This window comes from Petaurus breviceps, unplaced genomic scaffold (genome assembly GCF_028583685.1).
Source record: "Petaurus breviceps papuanus isolate PSGF00001 unplaced genomic scaffold, PetGlider_PUasm1.0 78, whole genome shotgun sequence".
Taxonomy (NCBI): Eukaryota; Metazoa; Chordata; class Mammalia; order Diprotodontia; family Petauridae; genus Petaurus; species Petaurus breviceps.
The window spans coordinates 4,241,424-4,258,721 of NW_027186502.1; the positions used below are offsets into that span (position 1 = coordinate 4,241,424).

The 17,298-nt window shown below is 34.9% G+C and overlaps 1 protein-coding gene across 11 annotated transcripts in view; it reads right to left on the reverse strand.

Annotated features, from left to right (window-relative positions):
• EPS8 (EGFR pathway substrate 8, signaling adaptor) overlaps positions 1-17,298 on the reverse strand; it is a 258,356-nt gene that overhangs the window by 99,927 nt on the left and 141,131 nt on the right. For all 11 annotated transcript variants that reach the window (XM_069106138.1, XM_069106137.1, XM_069106135.1 and 8 more), the window contains 2 exons: positions 9,558-9,645; positions 8,631-8,704 (listed from right to left, as the gene is read on the reverse strand). In XM_069106138.1, the coding sequence (XP_068962239.1) occupies positions 8,631-8,704; positions 9,558-9,616 (133 nt within the window). In that variant the 5' untranslated portion in view covers positions 9,617-9,645. The remainder of the gene's footprint in view (positions 1-8,630; positions 8,705-9,557; positions 9,646-17,298) is intronic.

Sequence of the window (17,298 nt, forward strand, 5' to 3'; positions counted from 1 at the left end):
TGCAAGAACAAGCCCAGCCCACACTGGGCTGGGTCTAAGGTGCTAATGTCATGGAGGTGATGATACCTCCCCAAAAACTGTCAACACAAGAAAAACCAAAGACGATGCTACAGATTGGCACAATTTATTATCGAAATGGAAGACTCTTAACAATATGGGGTTTTCTATTGCAAACCCTAAAATCAGTTCACTGACAGAAGACGAGGTAGAATGAAAATGTAACAGCATTACTTTAATTCTAAAAAGTACATCTAAAATATAATCAGGAGCTTGAGATGTTGCACAAGAAATTTCATGACACTTTGGAAAACCTGAGTAAGGAACAGGTGAAAATGGAAAAGCTAACACCAACCACCAAGAAATTTATAACCTTGAAAATTACCATGATGGAAATGGAAATGATCAAATACTCCTTTTCCATACATAGCCTACAATCTACTTCTATGAAGGAAATGTACATGATAGAAATACTCCATTGCTGAAGAGCTCACCCATGATATGAACCAGAATCTCTTCCTTAAGCTACTTATTTGTGGGGTAGTACTCCATTTTTTTTGATGAGACATTTAGATACATTTATAGAATAAAACAAATATTTCCATAACATAGTTCAATAAAAAAGATGATTACATATGAACCTGAAAATCTACTATGTACAATTTGCTATCCTCTCAAATATACAACAAAATTATCATGTAAGGGGTGGCCAGGTGGCGCAGTGAGTAAGAGCACCGGTCCCAGAGTCGGGAGACCTGGATTCAGTTCCAGGCTCAGATACTTACCCACACAAAATAATTGGCTGTGTATGCTTGAGCAAGTTACTTAACCCCAATTGCTTTAAAAAAAATTATCATGTAAATTTCTTTCTTTTTTCTTCCCTCCCTCCTACCCCCTGCCCTACTATATACAATGGTCTCCTTGTTCTGCTCACTCCACTTTTCATTATTTTGTGCAAGTCTTTCCATTCATATCCTATGGGTAATATCTATTTTTAAATGGCTGTTTATCAGTTCCCAATATGTAATGGATGGAACAGCTAGGTGGCACAGTAGATAAAGCAATGGACTTGGAATCAGAAAGACTCATCTTTTTGAGTTCAAATATGGCCTCAGACACTTACTAGTTATGTGACCCTGGATGAGTAAATTAATCCTGTTTGCTTCAGTTTCCTCATCTGTAAAATGGAGAAGGAAATGGCAAACCACGGCACTATTTTTGCCAAGGAAACACTAAATGGGGTCACAGAGTTAGACATGACTGAAATGACTCAACAACATATATAATGAATATTAGACTTTTATTAGAGATATTTCATGCAAATATTTTTCTATTTAGGAGTGTCTCTTCTTAGAAGAGAAGTTCTAACTGCATGTGTTTAACTTGTGCAAAATCCTTTAAATTTTATGTAGCCAAAATCATCTATATTTAATTTGTACAATTATTTCTATCTCTTGTTTGGTTAAGAATTCTCAACTAATTGAGAGTTGTGAACAGTCTTTTCCATCCTCCTTTAATTTTTTCAGTAATGTGATGACCATTTACATTTAGGATAAATATCCATTTTGGCTTTATAGTAATTTATGCTGCAAGTTCCTGGTCAAAACCTATTTTCTACCAAAGTTCTTTGCATTTTTTTCCCAGCAGAACTTCTTACATATAGAGTGTTTTCTGCAGCAGAACTTATAAAATAGGCATTACTTTCCCTAATATTTGACTTCTTAGAATAACTGAACATGGGGCTACTCTGAGCAGTTATTTTTCTGGATCTTGCTTTTCTAATATGTTTCACATTTAAAATCTCTTTTAAAAAATGCCATGGTCTTATTTGTCCCCTATGAACGTTGCTCTGATGTACAGTCTCTGACGTACATGTTCCTTCCACATGTACCTACCATGTGTGGGTCCTAGGCACATATTCAAACTCATTTTCCTAACTTTAAAATGGTCACAAAAAGTATTTATGAAGAGGATAGAACAATGGCTAAAATGATACATGGAGAATCTATGATCTCATTTCTACGTTTTCAGTTCTTCTAACAATATAGATTATTCATAGCCACAAGAATTGGCAATAAAAACAATAATAATGATTGTTAAAGAAGAATTTTTTATAATTTGGATTTTCTGGATATAGTTACTTACTTCAAAATTCCTAATTGTAAATTCTAACTATAACATCATTTTTCTGAAAGTCACTTCTCTAGCAACTTCAGCTGTGTACAACATAATTGGCAGTCTAAAAAGAAAAAAAAAACATTTAGACTTGTAATTAAAATAGATGCCACAAACCTCATGTGCTTCAATCAAAGGATTGAATCACTAACTCAGAGACAATATTTGCTTTTGTTTTTTTTATACAATTTTATGCAAAATTAATTATTTGGTTTCTTGACAACAGCAAAGCAATTTTAAAAAACTAGGGAATATGGGAAATGGTGCTGCTAAAAGCAGACACAGATTTTAAGAAAAAGCGATTTGACTTTGAAGGAAGAAGGCACAATGACTATAATAATAAACAGACACAGTAAAAAATCATAGCACTTAGGGGCCATTGAGTTTGAGGGCCAGTAGTCCCATAAACTTCAGTAGCTCTTGAGTCATCACAGTTTTACTGGGACTATATCCTAGGCAGGTACATTCAAGTATCTTCATAGTACTTGGTACCTTTTTTTAAGATGTATCACATCCTACCTTATATTAGTCATATAAGTACTCATCATTTCCTCTATTAAATTAAAAATTCTCTTAGGACAGGAGCTGTGACTGCATCTTTTTATACCCTGGGGCACCTATAAAAAAGTACATTTTATTTAATATATGCTTAACGTATATTTAATTAAATTTCTATTCATCAAGATAGCCTCAAGTCATCAAGAAAAGGTTATGTTTAGTATGTTCTATCTAAGAAGGTAGAGGGCTATTTAAAAATTTTAGAAGTATTTCTACTAGAGTTGATTAATATTTTAAAAGTTTTAGTTTCTCAGTTAAACTGAAAGTTCATTTATGTGACAACTGCTCAATGGTGCTAGATAAATGAGGTATTACTACATTAAGACATGTTATGTCCAACAAATAAATTATACTTAGGCTAGATATGAAATACTCTGAACTGTAAAACTGCCTATTTCAGACTCAGATGCTATTTGACTGGATAGCACCTTTGGGAAAGAGGAATTAATGTAAAATCTACTGGAATAGTCTCATTCTTTGAAGGTTCTGTTCTAATGACCAAAAAAGTGGTAAGAAAAAGGAGGTAAAAATTTATGGAAAATGTATGTAAAACAAATATGTAAATTAAATTACAACTTCACTTTACTACAGTTATGTTCACAAGGAAAAGGTATGGTAGGTGTGGGAAATCCAATGACAAGTAATATGAAAAACAGGATTCACAGCTTTACTAAGAATTAGTTTTGAATTTTAATATGGTTGTAAATTTTCAGAATATTCTACCACTCTGAAAGAAAAAAATGAATTCTTTTGAATAGAAGCAGTACTAGAACTCAGACACCAGTCTTTAGCTAAAGAGCTAAATGAAAATCATCTAAAGAGAATGATACGAAATTGCTCCATATGCTCTCTTTTCTTATGATTTTCGTTATTGCTTTAGCTGAAACCCTTATCAGCTGTCACTGACACTAATATGTCCTAACTGATCTACTTGTCCCACATTCCAATCTTTCCTGACACAGCTACCAGACTGATTTTTTCTTGGGTATATATCTAACCAAATCACTCTTCTATTCAATCAACTCTACTGGCTCTCTCTTGCATCTAGGATAAAATACAAACAGCTCTCTTTGGCTTTTAAAATGTTGTCAGCTGAGATAACATATAGAAAGTGCTTTGCAAATTTTAAAGCAGTATTATTATTTGACACCCTTCACAACCTGACTCCAACCTATCTTTCTAGACTCATTGGACATTACTGTCCCCCCTAAACTCTATGATCCAGTCAAATGTTTTCTCACCTGTCTCCCACACAGCTCTCCAATATCTTACATATCTATGCCTTTGCATTGGTCTTTCCATGAGCTTAGAATGTACTCGCTCCTCACCTCAATTTCACTGTTACTATTTCAAGAATAAGAGTGTCTAACACACAGTAGGCACTTCATGAAGATTTTTTGATTGAATAATGCTTCTCCACTCTCTAGTTATTAGGGACAATAAAATGTTAACCTTCTCCCAAATAAAAACAAAGTGAAACAAAACACCCCCATTCCCACCCTCGCCCCCACCTTTGAGAAGAGCTGAAGTGTGAAAATAAAGGGGAAAAGCATTTAAAGAGGAAGAAGAGCATCTTTAATAGTGAGTGGACTTGAGGTGAAAGAACCTCACACTGAAGAGAAGGAAAAGGACTGACACTTTATTAAGAAGGAGGCTCTTTCTAAAGAGGAGTATTTTACTCCTCAAGAGGGAGCAGCTGCCCATACCACCACAGAATGCTGATGCAAATTCAAAGGTGCTGAAAGATGAGAGATCATCTGGCAAAGGCCAAAAGGAGAAGAGGAAGTGGTGGTTGGTCTTGAGACCCCTCTTTATTACCCCAATAACAACAAAGGAGAGATCTGCTGCTTTACTGGAACATGAACCCAAGACAAGATAGAAAACCTTTCAAGATTTGTCAAGAAGGTATGACTTACTCACTTGTGATCTGTGTGAGAACAAACGATATTAAATCAGAAGAAAACTAGAATGTGTCCTGCTAAAGACAAGGAAGTCTAGTGGAAGAAATTAACTTTTATTGATAAACTCTTTCTTTTACACCTCTGAGCCCAATGCAGATAGTGTAGTTTGAAAGCACCCTTTCTTTCCCAACCCTATCTATGCATTTGTTTGATCTTCACCTGATGTCCCAGTTAATTAAATAATAATTTACTTATCAGTCCTTTCCTTTTTCCAGATATTCTACTTCAATTTGTTGTCTTTTATGAGATTCTACCTCCACATTATAGCCTTCATTCTTTCAATGATTCTTACAAAGTGAGACTTTAAGATAAGATAACAATGGCAACTAGGTGTAGTACAGTGGATAGAGTACCACGCCTGGAGTCAGAAATACCTGAGTTCAAATCTGACCTTATCAGCTGTGTGACCCTGGGCAAGTCATTTAACCCTGTTTGCCTCAGTTTCCTCATCTGTAAAATGAGCTGGAGAAGGAAATGGCAAACCACTCTAGCATCTTTGCCAAAAATACAAACACTCCAAAAAAGGGGTCACAAGAGTCAGACATGACTGAAAATGACCAAACAATTACCCCTTACAGCATGTAAAAATTAGATCATCCTTTCCTTGACTCATTCTGTACCTTAAAGTCCATCTTTTTATGTGTCTGTTCACTTTGTTAATGATCAACAAGAGGACAATCTGCTAGTCAAAAAGCACTGTCCAGCTCTTTAGCCTCACAAGCCCATCCAGTAAAAATGAAAGTCTGATATTACTTCAGAGTCATATTTTCTCATGAAGAAATATACTCAATTTTACAGGATAGAAAATGAAGAAGAATATGCCAATTTCCCTTGATTTTCATTATCACATATTCCAGCAAATTTCTTTCATTTCTCATCTTCATTTATTAATATTATGTTATTCAAATCGGTATTGTGATATTTGAATTGCATTGTGTAAGAGTTTCTCTTTGATGCCAAAACTCTGGAATTTGGCAACCCTATTTCTGGTTGAGTGAAACTTATAGTTATTGTCTGTTGGAGTTATATGTTAATCTGAATTTTGCCCTTTATTTCTAATATTTCAAAGTATTTTTTTGCATGAATTCCTGGATCAATATTCAAATTCTTTTTTCCCCTTTTTTTTCTTCTAGGAGATAAAAAATTGTCAAATTGTCTTGTCAAACTCTGTTCTCTAGGTTAATTGCATTGGTTTGTAGAAAGTAAGTCTTTTTCCAGATCTGCTTTCTAAAAATATTATTCTGTTCCTTGCTCTCCCATTTCAAAATTTGTGTATTCCATTTGGGTCATTCTATTCTACATAGAATACCCAGTTTTATTAGTCATTTTAGTCAACTATTCCAAGCTTTTGAGTTTCTTCTTTCTTTTTTAACTTTCAGTACTTTTAGGTTCATGTTTATATATGTCACAACTAACTTTCTAATTCATATTATGTTTTTCAACCACCATGAGGTTCTTTTGATAAGTTCATTCTCCATTCTGGACATATAGTTGATATTGTTATTTTTGAGTTCTGTACTTTCCTTCCCAAAATTTTTACTCATTTTTTTTACTCTCATATTTATTTATTGCTCTCAGGGTCTCTCTTTTTTTCTTAACCATTTCATCAGTTTCTATGCCAGTTTTCCTGGCAAATTTCCCCCCTCCTGTTTATTGTTCTTTTACTCACTATGGCACATCTGTTACTGTTTTGAAGAGATGATGTGGAGATGAGCAAATGAGCTTAGTCAAAATCACTGAGCCATCTTGCCAGAATGCCCTATTATGGCATCCCCACCCCTGGTCTAAAATCTACAAGGCGAATGCTACCTCCTCCAGCACTCACTAGTTCTTCCTCACAAAAATTATGGTCTTAAATAAACAAATTGTTTGCACTTCTCCAACGAACTTCTTTTAATAGATTTGTGGTCTCATATTTGTTTTATTTAAGCTAATGTCAAAATAGTTTATATTAATTCCACATATATACATGCATATTTATATACATAGAATATCAGTGGTGTTGAAAGAGGTCTGTGGGTTATGTGAGTGGTCAATATGGGATAAAAAATTAGCCATGGATATCGCACATAGATATAATTAATATGTGTGTTTTCAATTAAGAAAACACAGTTTCCTTAGTTTCAAATATGAAAAATAAAGTCTCAGAGGAATCTATGTTTGAAGCATAGAATTTTAAAGGGATAAAGTATTTCCCTATTTTTACCTAATAACCTATTCTATTACAGAATAGGCAAAAACTACAAAGCAACCTTTAAATAGAATTATTCGGGAAATAGTATTTGAATTTTTTCCTTAAAACAAAATAATTTTACAGAATAATTAGTCAATCAAGGGCCACTTGAGGAAAATTTCCCATTATACCATTTTCAACAAATGAATGTTCAGCCTCTTCTTAAAGGAGGGGGAACCAACCACTTTTCATCACAACCAGTTTCACTGTTGGAAGCCCTAATTTTACAACATCCAATTTAAATGTGCACTTTTACAACTTTTTCCCATTATTCCAGGCCCTGCCTTCTGGGTCCAAACAGAACAATCTGATCTTTCTTTTTTATATGACAGCCTTTCAATTCCTACAATAAGCTAAAACATCCCTCCATCCACCCTACTGCTCTTCCTCTCCAGGGAAAATTCCCAATTTTTCAACTGATCCTCATATGATGTGAATTGAAGTCCCTTCAACATCGTGATTTCTCTGCTCTGGACACTTTCCAGCTTATTAAACATCTTTCTTATATTAGGTTGCCATGAACTAAACAGAGTTCCATAAAGGATCTCTATCCAGGGCAGAGTACAGTATACTTAGTATTTTTTTTTTTGTAGTATCTCATTAAGACAGTTGGGGGTTACATCAATATACTTACAATTTTTTAAAGTTATCCATTCCATTATATTGTTGAGGGAACCTAGCTTGAAGACAGATGGATAAAATGTAAAACCAAAGCTTCCATCAATGTCTGCCTTTTAAAAGCATAGACATCAAATGCTAAATTAGGAGAAGTCAATGTTAAATTTGTTGATGAGAGGGATTATGTCCAGTTTATTGAAACATACGATGAATCACAGAGGCCATAAAGTAACTACACAATAGGAATAAAGGCCAAGAGTTTTAATGTAATTAATTATTACCAGAACATTAGGCTAGGAATTTTAAAACCATTGCTTTACTGTAAGACAATAAAATAACAAAGGCAATTTGAAGCCTAGAAATCTTGATCCCTTTTGACACATGACACTTTTCAGAGATGGTTAAGGTTGCTCTACAAATGATCCCATGATATTTGTCTGAATACAAGGCTATACCTTAAAAAACTTGAGTGCAGCTTACAAGCAATGTTATCTTTCGAATCTGTAATTTTATATGTACTTTTTCAAAGATATCTTACTTCAGAGTCAGAGTCTGTATTTGGACCAGTGTTTTATTCCTCAATTCTTAAAAGCAACAAGAACAAAAAAGACCTGGCAGAACTGAAGCACTGACTGTGTACGATGCCAAGAAGGAAGCATGTTTCTAAATAACACAGGGAAGGACGTTGCCATTTTTTGTGGCTGCTGTCCAGAGCCATCCACGTTAAAAATACTCAGGAGTCATGACAAAGAGACCTTGTTAACTGCCAAATTGCAATCAACTTGATTGGATCTCAGCCTGCAAGGCAGTCCCACAGAAGCAAAATCCAGGGGTGGTGTCACAGGAAGTATCCTTTATACTTCATAATGTATGCTAGTAACAAAGAAGCTGTTGCTTAGTTTTCTTTGAAAAAAAGTGTTTAATATAGCCTTCAAAAATATATAGCACTATTAAAAATTCAGATCAAATAGCATAAGATTGAGTTCCAAAACGTATTGAAGAAAATAAATGTCTAAAGAAGAATTAAAAGTTCACGTCTTAAAAATCATCCACAAATAGAAGTACTAGACCAAATAAATGAGTCATACCATATAAAGCCTTTGCACTTGTTTTGGAGTTATGATCTCTGTCCATCTGGGGAAACGTGGGTGACCCATAACCACTGTAATAAGACAAACACACCATGTTAGGTTAAAATCCAGAGCTAGTAATAAAATTCTAGAATCCTTCAAAATAGAATTCCAAAATTATTTTGTATTTTCAATAGAAAACAGAAGCCTTGTGCTAGGCTAAGTACAATGAGCAATATGTTTTTTTTCTTTTACTAACTTCGATCATTTACATAGTCAAAGAAACTTAACATACATCAAAACTGGCCTTAGTTATAATTAAATGCAGTCCCCAAGTTCCAGTCCAAAAAGTAGAAAATTTTTAATATAATTTTAGTCATAGAAAAGTTTTTCATAATTCAGTGATGTAATCTATTGATCCAGGTACAAACTGTCAATTATATATGTTTTACTGAATGGATGAATATTTTTAGATATGTGAAAAGAGTTTAAAATAATTTTATTCACTAATTCCAAATCCTTTTTCCTACAATCATCTCTCTAGTATAACATCAAACAGCAAAATTTGACTTATTTGAATTTCACTCCCAAGCTTGTGTTTATTGTCTTAAACTTATTCTGTATATACCTATATATGTACTTAATACATACACTGTAGGAATATGAACACCTTGCAAGCAAGGGTTGTATTTATACCTCCAATGACTAGCACAAAGTAAAAGGTGCTTAATAAATACTTTTTAACTGTTGTTCACTGATTTACTTGGGCATCTTACCCTGACTAGATGCTGTAAAGTTTTAAAGATAACATATACTAAAAGTGAACAGGAATATATATTGATGAGATACTTGACAAGGAAAATAAATTAACTTCACATCTGAAAATATGAAATGATATGCAAGATAAACCTTTTTCCCAAAGATTAATTTATCTCTTCAACTTACTTCACTTGAGAAGGGTAACTTCCAAAGCCACTGGGATGGTTGGAAATATGTCCATTCATCCTGACCTTCACTCCCTCACAATTATATTCTGTAAAAAAAAAAAAGAAAAATATTAATTCAATATATCTAACAGAGGTAGACAGAGACAAAAAGAGAGATCTGAACATTTTAATTCAAAACAAATTGACATAACCATGCTGAAAATTTCAAAAGGTATTGTCCAAAATATCAAAATCCATTGAACCAATAAGAAACTAGTCTTGAGTCTCAAAGCACATAAGCATACTTTATACTAGACAGAATGTTATTTTTATGGTCTCAAGAAATATTCATTTTAAAAATCAAAAAAGGCTACTTAATTTCTAGAGTTACTTTTAGCTCTTTATTTTCTTCAATTATCTAGCATTTTTTCATACACCTCCAAAATAAAACTGCCCCCCATAACTACAGGAAAAAATTCCTTGTAACAACATACATAGTTAAGCAAAACAAAGGTCTGTATTGGTCATGTCCAAAAATGTGTGTCTCACTCTGCATATTTAATCCATCATCTCTCTATCAGGAAAATGTTAGTATTCTTCATCATCAGTCCTTTGTGGAATCATGATTAAATCATTATATAGATCAGAGTTTTTAAGTCTTTCATAATTGCTATTTTAATAGTGTTGGTGTTAAATTATTCTCCTGGTTCTGCTTGTTTCACTTATCATCAGTTCATATAAGTTTTCCTAGGTTTCTCTAAAAGTGTCTCTTCATTTCATCCAGTACAATAGCATCCCATTACATTCAACTGCCATAATCTGTTCAGCCACAAGCAACTTCAATTTCCAGCTCTTTGTCACTACAAAAAGGGATGCTACAAATATTTTGTACATGTAGGATATGTTCCTCTTTTAAAAAAAAAATCTCTTTAGTGAATAGGCATAATAATAACACTGCTGGCATGTAATTTAATAACTTTTGGGGTATAGTTCCAAATTGATTTCCAGAATGACTGGAACAATTCATAACCCCAGCAATGGCTGTTCAAAGTTAGTTTTCCCATAGACCATCCAAAATATGTCATTTTCCTTATCAACTTTGCCAGTCTAATGGGTAAGAGTTAGACCACAATGTTGCTTTGGTTTGCATAATTTGCATATTAGTGATTTGAAACTTTTCAAAATATGGCTATAGATAGCTTGGCTTTCTTCCCTTCAATATTGGCCTTTGAATATTTATCAATTAAGGAATAGTTCTTATTATAAGATACTTCCTCATGAATATGCTGCCATAATTATTTATCATACTGCAATTGCTTCATGCCTGGGTTACTCCAAGTTTCCCCAGTTGACCTTCCTTCTTTCATATCTAGCCTACCCTTCAAATTGCTGTAAAACTACCTTTCGGAATTTAACTACTATCTCTGCTGATGATTATAAAATCTATCTGTCCTTCCCCAAACTCTCTCTTGAACTTCAATCTTGCACCTCCAACTTCCTTTCAGATATTTCAATTTGGGTGTCCAGTAGTCACTGTAAAATTCAATATGTCAAAAACAGAACTCATTATCTTTCCCTCTAAACCCTCCCTCCCCTCCTCCTACCTTCCCAATTACTATAGAGGGCAACATAATTCCTCCCAGTCCCTCAGGCTCACAATCTAGGAATCATCCTGGACTCCTCATTATCTTTCACCTCTCATACCCAATCTGTCCATAAGGTCTGTTGATTTCACTTTTACAGAATCTTTAGCATAAACCTCCTGTCCTCTGACACTGCCACCACTCTAGTGCAAGCCTCAGCACCTCACTCCTGGATTATTGCAATAGGCTGTTGGTGGGTCTGCCTGGCTTAAGGTTTTCCCCACTCCAACCCATCTTCAGCCATTGAGGTGATTTTCCTAAAGTGCAGGTTCAACCATGTCACTCCCCTTCAGAGGCTCCTATCATCTCTAGAATCAAACAGAAACATGCTCTGTTTGTCATTCAAAGTCCTTCATAACCTAGCCCCCTCCTACCTTTCCAGTCCTTTTATACCTTAGTCCCTAACACCTCCTCTTCCAGAGACACTGAGCTTTTGGCTGTTCCATGAAAAACCAACTTCATCTCTTGGCTCTGGGAATTTTCTCTAGCTATCCCCAATGTCTGGAATGCTTTTCCTCCTCTGCTCTGACCACTGATCAGCCTGACTTCCTTCAAGTCAAAATTAAAATCTTACTTTCTACAGGAAGTCTTCTCCAACCCCTCTTAATTCTAATGCCTTCTCTCCATTAATTATTTCCTGTTTATCTTGTATATAATTTCCTTTGTATATATTTATTTGCATGTTTTCTCTTCTATCAGATTGTAAACTCCCTGAGAGCAGGGACTGTCTTTTGTCTCTTTTTGCATCCCCAGAACATAGCACAGTGACTGGCATATGGTAGGCACTTAAATGTTTTTGATTGATTGAAAAATCTTCAATGGCTCCACATTAACTACAGCACCAAATTGATACTCCCATGTCTGACTGAGCACCACACCCTCTATACAACATGGTCCTACCATAGCTAATAAACACCACAATAACCCCAGTGCTCTGGTTATACTTAATTGCTTAGTTCAGGACTTTTGTTAATGGGGTTTCCTTTCCCTAAAATGCTCCTCTTCCTACTAAAATTGTTATTCATCCTCTGAGGTCAAGTTTGAGTCTTAACTCTTCCAAAAAAGATTTTCTAATACTGAAGTGTCATGGAACGACTGGCATTGGAGTGAAAAGGCCTCAGTTATGAGTCCCTGTTTTGTTATTTAGTATTTGCATTGATACTGGTCAAGTTACAGTTTCCTCATTTATGCCAGGTAACCACAGAGATTCTTTTCTACTTCTAAAATCCTATAATCAATCTCCCTCTTGAATTCCAGAATTTAACTGGGTATAGGAGTATATAGTTTTACCTTCCACATCATGAGGATTAGAGATGTGCTCCCCCTATCTGGAAAATCTGCATAAATTATTCTGGCCCTCCCTTCAGACCACAGAAGAAGTTTGAATTATTATGGTATCAAAATATGGTGATATTATACAATACTATGTATATATTTAATGAGTTTCTAAGTTTCTAAAATTTTCTGTGTCATCTGCTGGCCTTGGAGTGTCATACACAACTCCCACAAGACTCCCAAATAATTCCCATTTAATTTCTCATACCAACCTATCAAAACTGCTATGGGGAAAGTTGTAATGTGAAAGGGATAACTGTACTTGCAATTTAGCTCTAAATTAATACTGATTTTAAAACCACTTCTTTTCATACTATGCAATACTACCTCATCAGGAAGTTTTAGGTCAGACAATATCTGCAGAGCACTCTGTTCATTAGGTTTCCTCACAAAATCCCCTGTTATTACAAGATATCCCATCTGGGTGCCACATTTTAGAAAAGACACTGACAAGCTAGAATGCTTCCAGAAGAAAGTAACCAGAATGGTGAGGGAACTCAAAACTATGTTCTATCAGAATAAGTTAGGAGAAATGCATGGATATCCAGCAGAAGTCTGAATAATTGGCTACATCTAAGCTAAACTCTCCTTTATCAGCTCAAAACAACAAAAAAATAAAGCAAAAACAAGAGTGGAAGGGAATGAAGTCCACATGAGAAAAACTAGTAGAGAAAATGAAGGAATGAATAAGAAATATTACGGGGCCAAATTTCAAAGAATTGTGAAGAAAGGAAAGGACATTCTTGGCATCATCATTATGATCTAATCCTTCTAAATGATTTTGTCCACATTTTTAAAATAAATATATAAATGCAAAATTACACTCTGCTTAATAAATTAACAAATGGAATTGGCCTATGTTCTAGATTAGTGTTTATGAATATTAGATTTTGCTTTATTTCTTCCATCCTCTTCCTTGAAGCATACTTAAGCATTGGCGTCATTATTTCTAGTTGCTAGGAAAAGGGGTAGCGCACAAAGAAATGGGGTTTAAAAGTCAGAAGGATGCTATTATAGTTGTCTTTGCCATTATTAAATCATGTAACCCTGCACAAATCACTTAATCTCCATCCATCAATTTCCTAATCTGTAAAATGATGATATTAATAATGCTTATGATAAAAGCTCATATTTAAAAGTCTTTAAAGCTTATAAAGCACTTTGCACATTCTTTTGAGACTCACATGGAATAATAGGCAAACGTTTTAAAATTTAATGTGTTATGCAAGTCTACCTTACAGGTATCACTGAATCAGAGAATTAGATGTGGTATAAGCTCTGTGCATAAGCACCTCCAGTAAGCAGAACCTGGTACCTTTTAAGATACTCCAGTCCACTTTGTGAAATGTCTAATTTCTAGGAAGTGTTTCCATTTTTGTTGCTATTTATTTGTTTCAGTCATGTCCAATTCTTCATGACCCCATTTTGGATTTTCTTTTGTTTTCTTTTTGAAAGGCAATTGGGGTTAAGTGAATTGCTTAAAGTCACACAGCTAGTTTTTGTGTGTGTGTGTTAAATGTCTGAGCCTGGATTTGAACTCAGGTCCTCCTGACTCCAGGGCCGGTGTTCTATTCACTTCACCACCTAGCTGCCCCCATTTTGGATTTTCTTGGCAAAGATACTGAAGTGGTTTACCATTTCCTTTTCCAGCTCATTTTACACACGAAGAAACTGAGGCAAACAGGGTGAAGTGACTTGCCCAGGGTCACACAGCTAGTCAGTATCTGAGACCATATTTGAACTCAGGTCTTCTTGACTCCAGACCTGGTTTTCTATCCATTGAGCGTAAATCTTCCTTTCTGTTTCTTCTACTTTATTCTCTTTCTAAAGCTAAGAAGAATAAACCCAATCTTCTTTTCTTCATACTAAACATTCCCAGGTCCTTCCACCAATTGCCCTTTGGGAGGCTTTCAAGGTCCTTGACTTCTCTTTTGTACACAATCTAGTTTATCTATATCATTTCTAAAACTTGGTACACAATACTGACTACAGTATTCAAATGTCATCTAGCCAACACCATGATGTTTTGAAAGTTGCCTAGAATACCATTTACTCTTTTGTTGTTGTTATAAAGTTATTCTGTTGATAAAGTGACTCTATAATCCACTAAAGAACTCAGGCCTTTATCACAACAAACATTTAATCTATACTTCTGATTTCCTGAATTTGTTGAATTGAACTGAAACATAGAATTTTAATCCCTATTAAACTTATCTTCAGCTTGACCTGTTAAGATCTTTTTGGAAGTCAACTCTTCTATCTCAAATGTTAGCTATGACCCTCAGCTTTAGGATCAAAGACTAAGAACTGGAAGAACAGTAGAGGATGAATCCAACCCCCTTATTTTACCCATAAGGAAACAATCTAAGAGAGGTTGTTATATGACTTGATCGGTATCAAATTGGAAACGTCCAAGTCAGTATCCCTGACTCCACATCCAGCACATTACCTGTTATATGCTACAATTAATCATTGATATCAACAAGTTTGACAAATAGGCTTTCTGTGGTTTCACACAAATAGCTGATAAAAAAAAGTGGAACAGCACAAGTTGTTAGTACTACTGCTGCTTCTGCTACTGTTAGTGTGATACTGGATGATGAGAACAATGACTACAGTGATGTAGAAGTTTTGGAGCATGAGCCTGATAGTCAGGCTCTATCTGTTTCCCCAAAATAGCCTAGTCAAATTCAGAGATGTTCATGATCAAGAAGCTGGCCACCAGCTAACGAGTTCCCTGGCCACACTAATACATGAAATCATCTACTAAGGTATGGAAGGTTATGATCTTAGCTCAATTCAACAAGCATTTATAAAATATTTACTCAGAGTAAAGCCCTATGTTGGGAACCAAGGATTCGAGGGTGAAAATGAAACAATCCTTGCCCTCATGGAGATTACATTCTACTGGAAAGATATGACATATGCCTACATAAGTAAATAGAGAATAATTTGAGAAAGAAGAGTGAATAAAGAACTAGAGATATGGTATATGAATGTAATAGAATATGATTGTGCTATAAGAAATGATGAACAGGCGAACTTCAGAGAAACCTGGAAAGACTTTGAACTGATGCTGAGTGAGGGGAGAAGAACCAGGAGAACACTATACATGGTAAGAGCCATAGTATGCAAGGACTGATTTTGAAAGACTTAGTCCTTCTCATCAATGCAAGGACCTAAAATAATTCCAAAGGACACATGATGGAAAATGCCATCCACATCCAGAGAAAGAACTATGGAGTCAAAATGCAGAATGAAGCAGACTATTTTCTTTTTTGTTTTATTTTTTTTCTTTCTCATGTTGTTTTTTCCATTCATTATAATTCTTCTATGCAACATGACTAATGTGAAAATGAACTTCTGTCTTAGCTGTCCTGGGAACCACTTTTTTTAAACAGGAAAGTAATATGGTTGGACCTGCCTTCTAAGAAAGATTATTTTAGTAGCTGAACCCAGCATAAGTAACAAAGGCTGAGGAGTTCAAGTGTTTTACTCAAATAACCCTGACTTGAAAAGAAATCATTATGATGATGTCAGAGGCCAGAATTCAGTGGATTTAGAAGAAAGTGAGAGGAAAGGTAATGGAGGCACCAAATATAGACAGCTTTTCAAGAAGTTTAGTTGGAAAGGGAAGTAGAGATAGAGAGTATCAGTTAGTGGTATTGTTAAGATCATGTAAAGGATTTTTTTTTTAGTTTTTAATTTTTCAAAATTTATTTTCAGTTTTCAACATTCACTTTTATAAGATTTTGAGTTCTAAACTTTTCCTCCTCCCCAAGACAGCACACAATCTGATATAGGCTATATATGTACAATCATATTAAACACATTTCCACATTAATTATGTGGTGAAAGAAGAATCTGAACAAAATGGAAAAACCACAAGAATGAAAAAAAGAGAAAATAGTCTGCCTCAATCTACATTCAGATCCATAGTTCCTTCTCTGAATGTAGAAAGCATTTTCCAACATGAGTTTTTTAGAATTGTCTTAGATCCTTGCATCACTGAGAAGAGCTAAGTCTATCAAAGTTGGTCAGATACCATGTTGCTCTTACTGTGTACAATTTTCTCCTGGTTCTGCTCACTTCACTCAGCATCAGTTCACATAAGTTTTTCCAGCTTTTTCTGAAATTTGCCTTCTCATTACACAGTGAGTAAGAGTACCGGCCCCAGAGTTGGGATGACCTGGGATCGAATCTGGGCTCAGAACAATAGTATTCCATTACATTCATATACTACAACTTGTTCAGTCATTCCCCAGTTGGCAGGCATCTCCTCAGTTTCTAATTCTTTGCCACCAAAAAAAAGAGCTGCTATGAATATTTTTGTACATGTGGGTCCTTTCCTCCTTTTTACAATCTCTTTGGGATACAAACCTAGTAGTGGTGTGCACAGTTTTACAGACCTTTGGACATAGTTCCAAATTGCTCTTCAGAATTGGTTGGATCAGTTCACAACCCTACTAACAATGCATTAGTGTTCCAATTTTCCCACATCTCCAAAATTTATAATTTTCCTGTTTTGTCATGTTAGCCAATCTGACAGGTGTGAAGGGGTAACTCAGAGTTGTTTTAATTTGCATTTCTCTAATCAACAGTGATTTAGAGCCATGTAATGGTTTTTAAGGGGGGAGTGAATTTGGTGATGTTTGTAGGCAGCAGAGAAGGACGCAGTACATAAAGAGAGACTGAAAATTATCAGAAAAGTGGCAAAAAACGTTTGGATAACACATTAGAAAAGATGGGAATGGATACATTAAGAGTATATGGGGGGGGGGG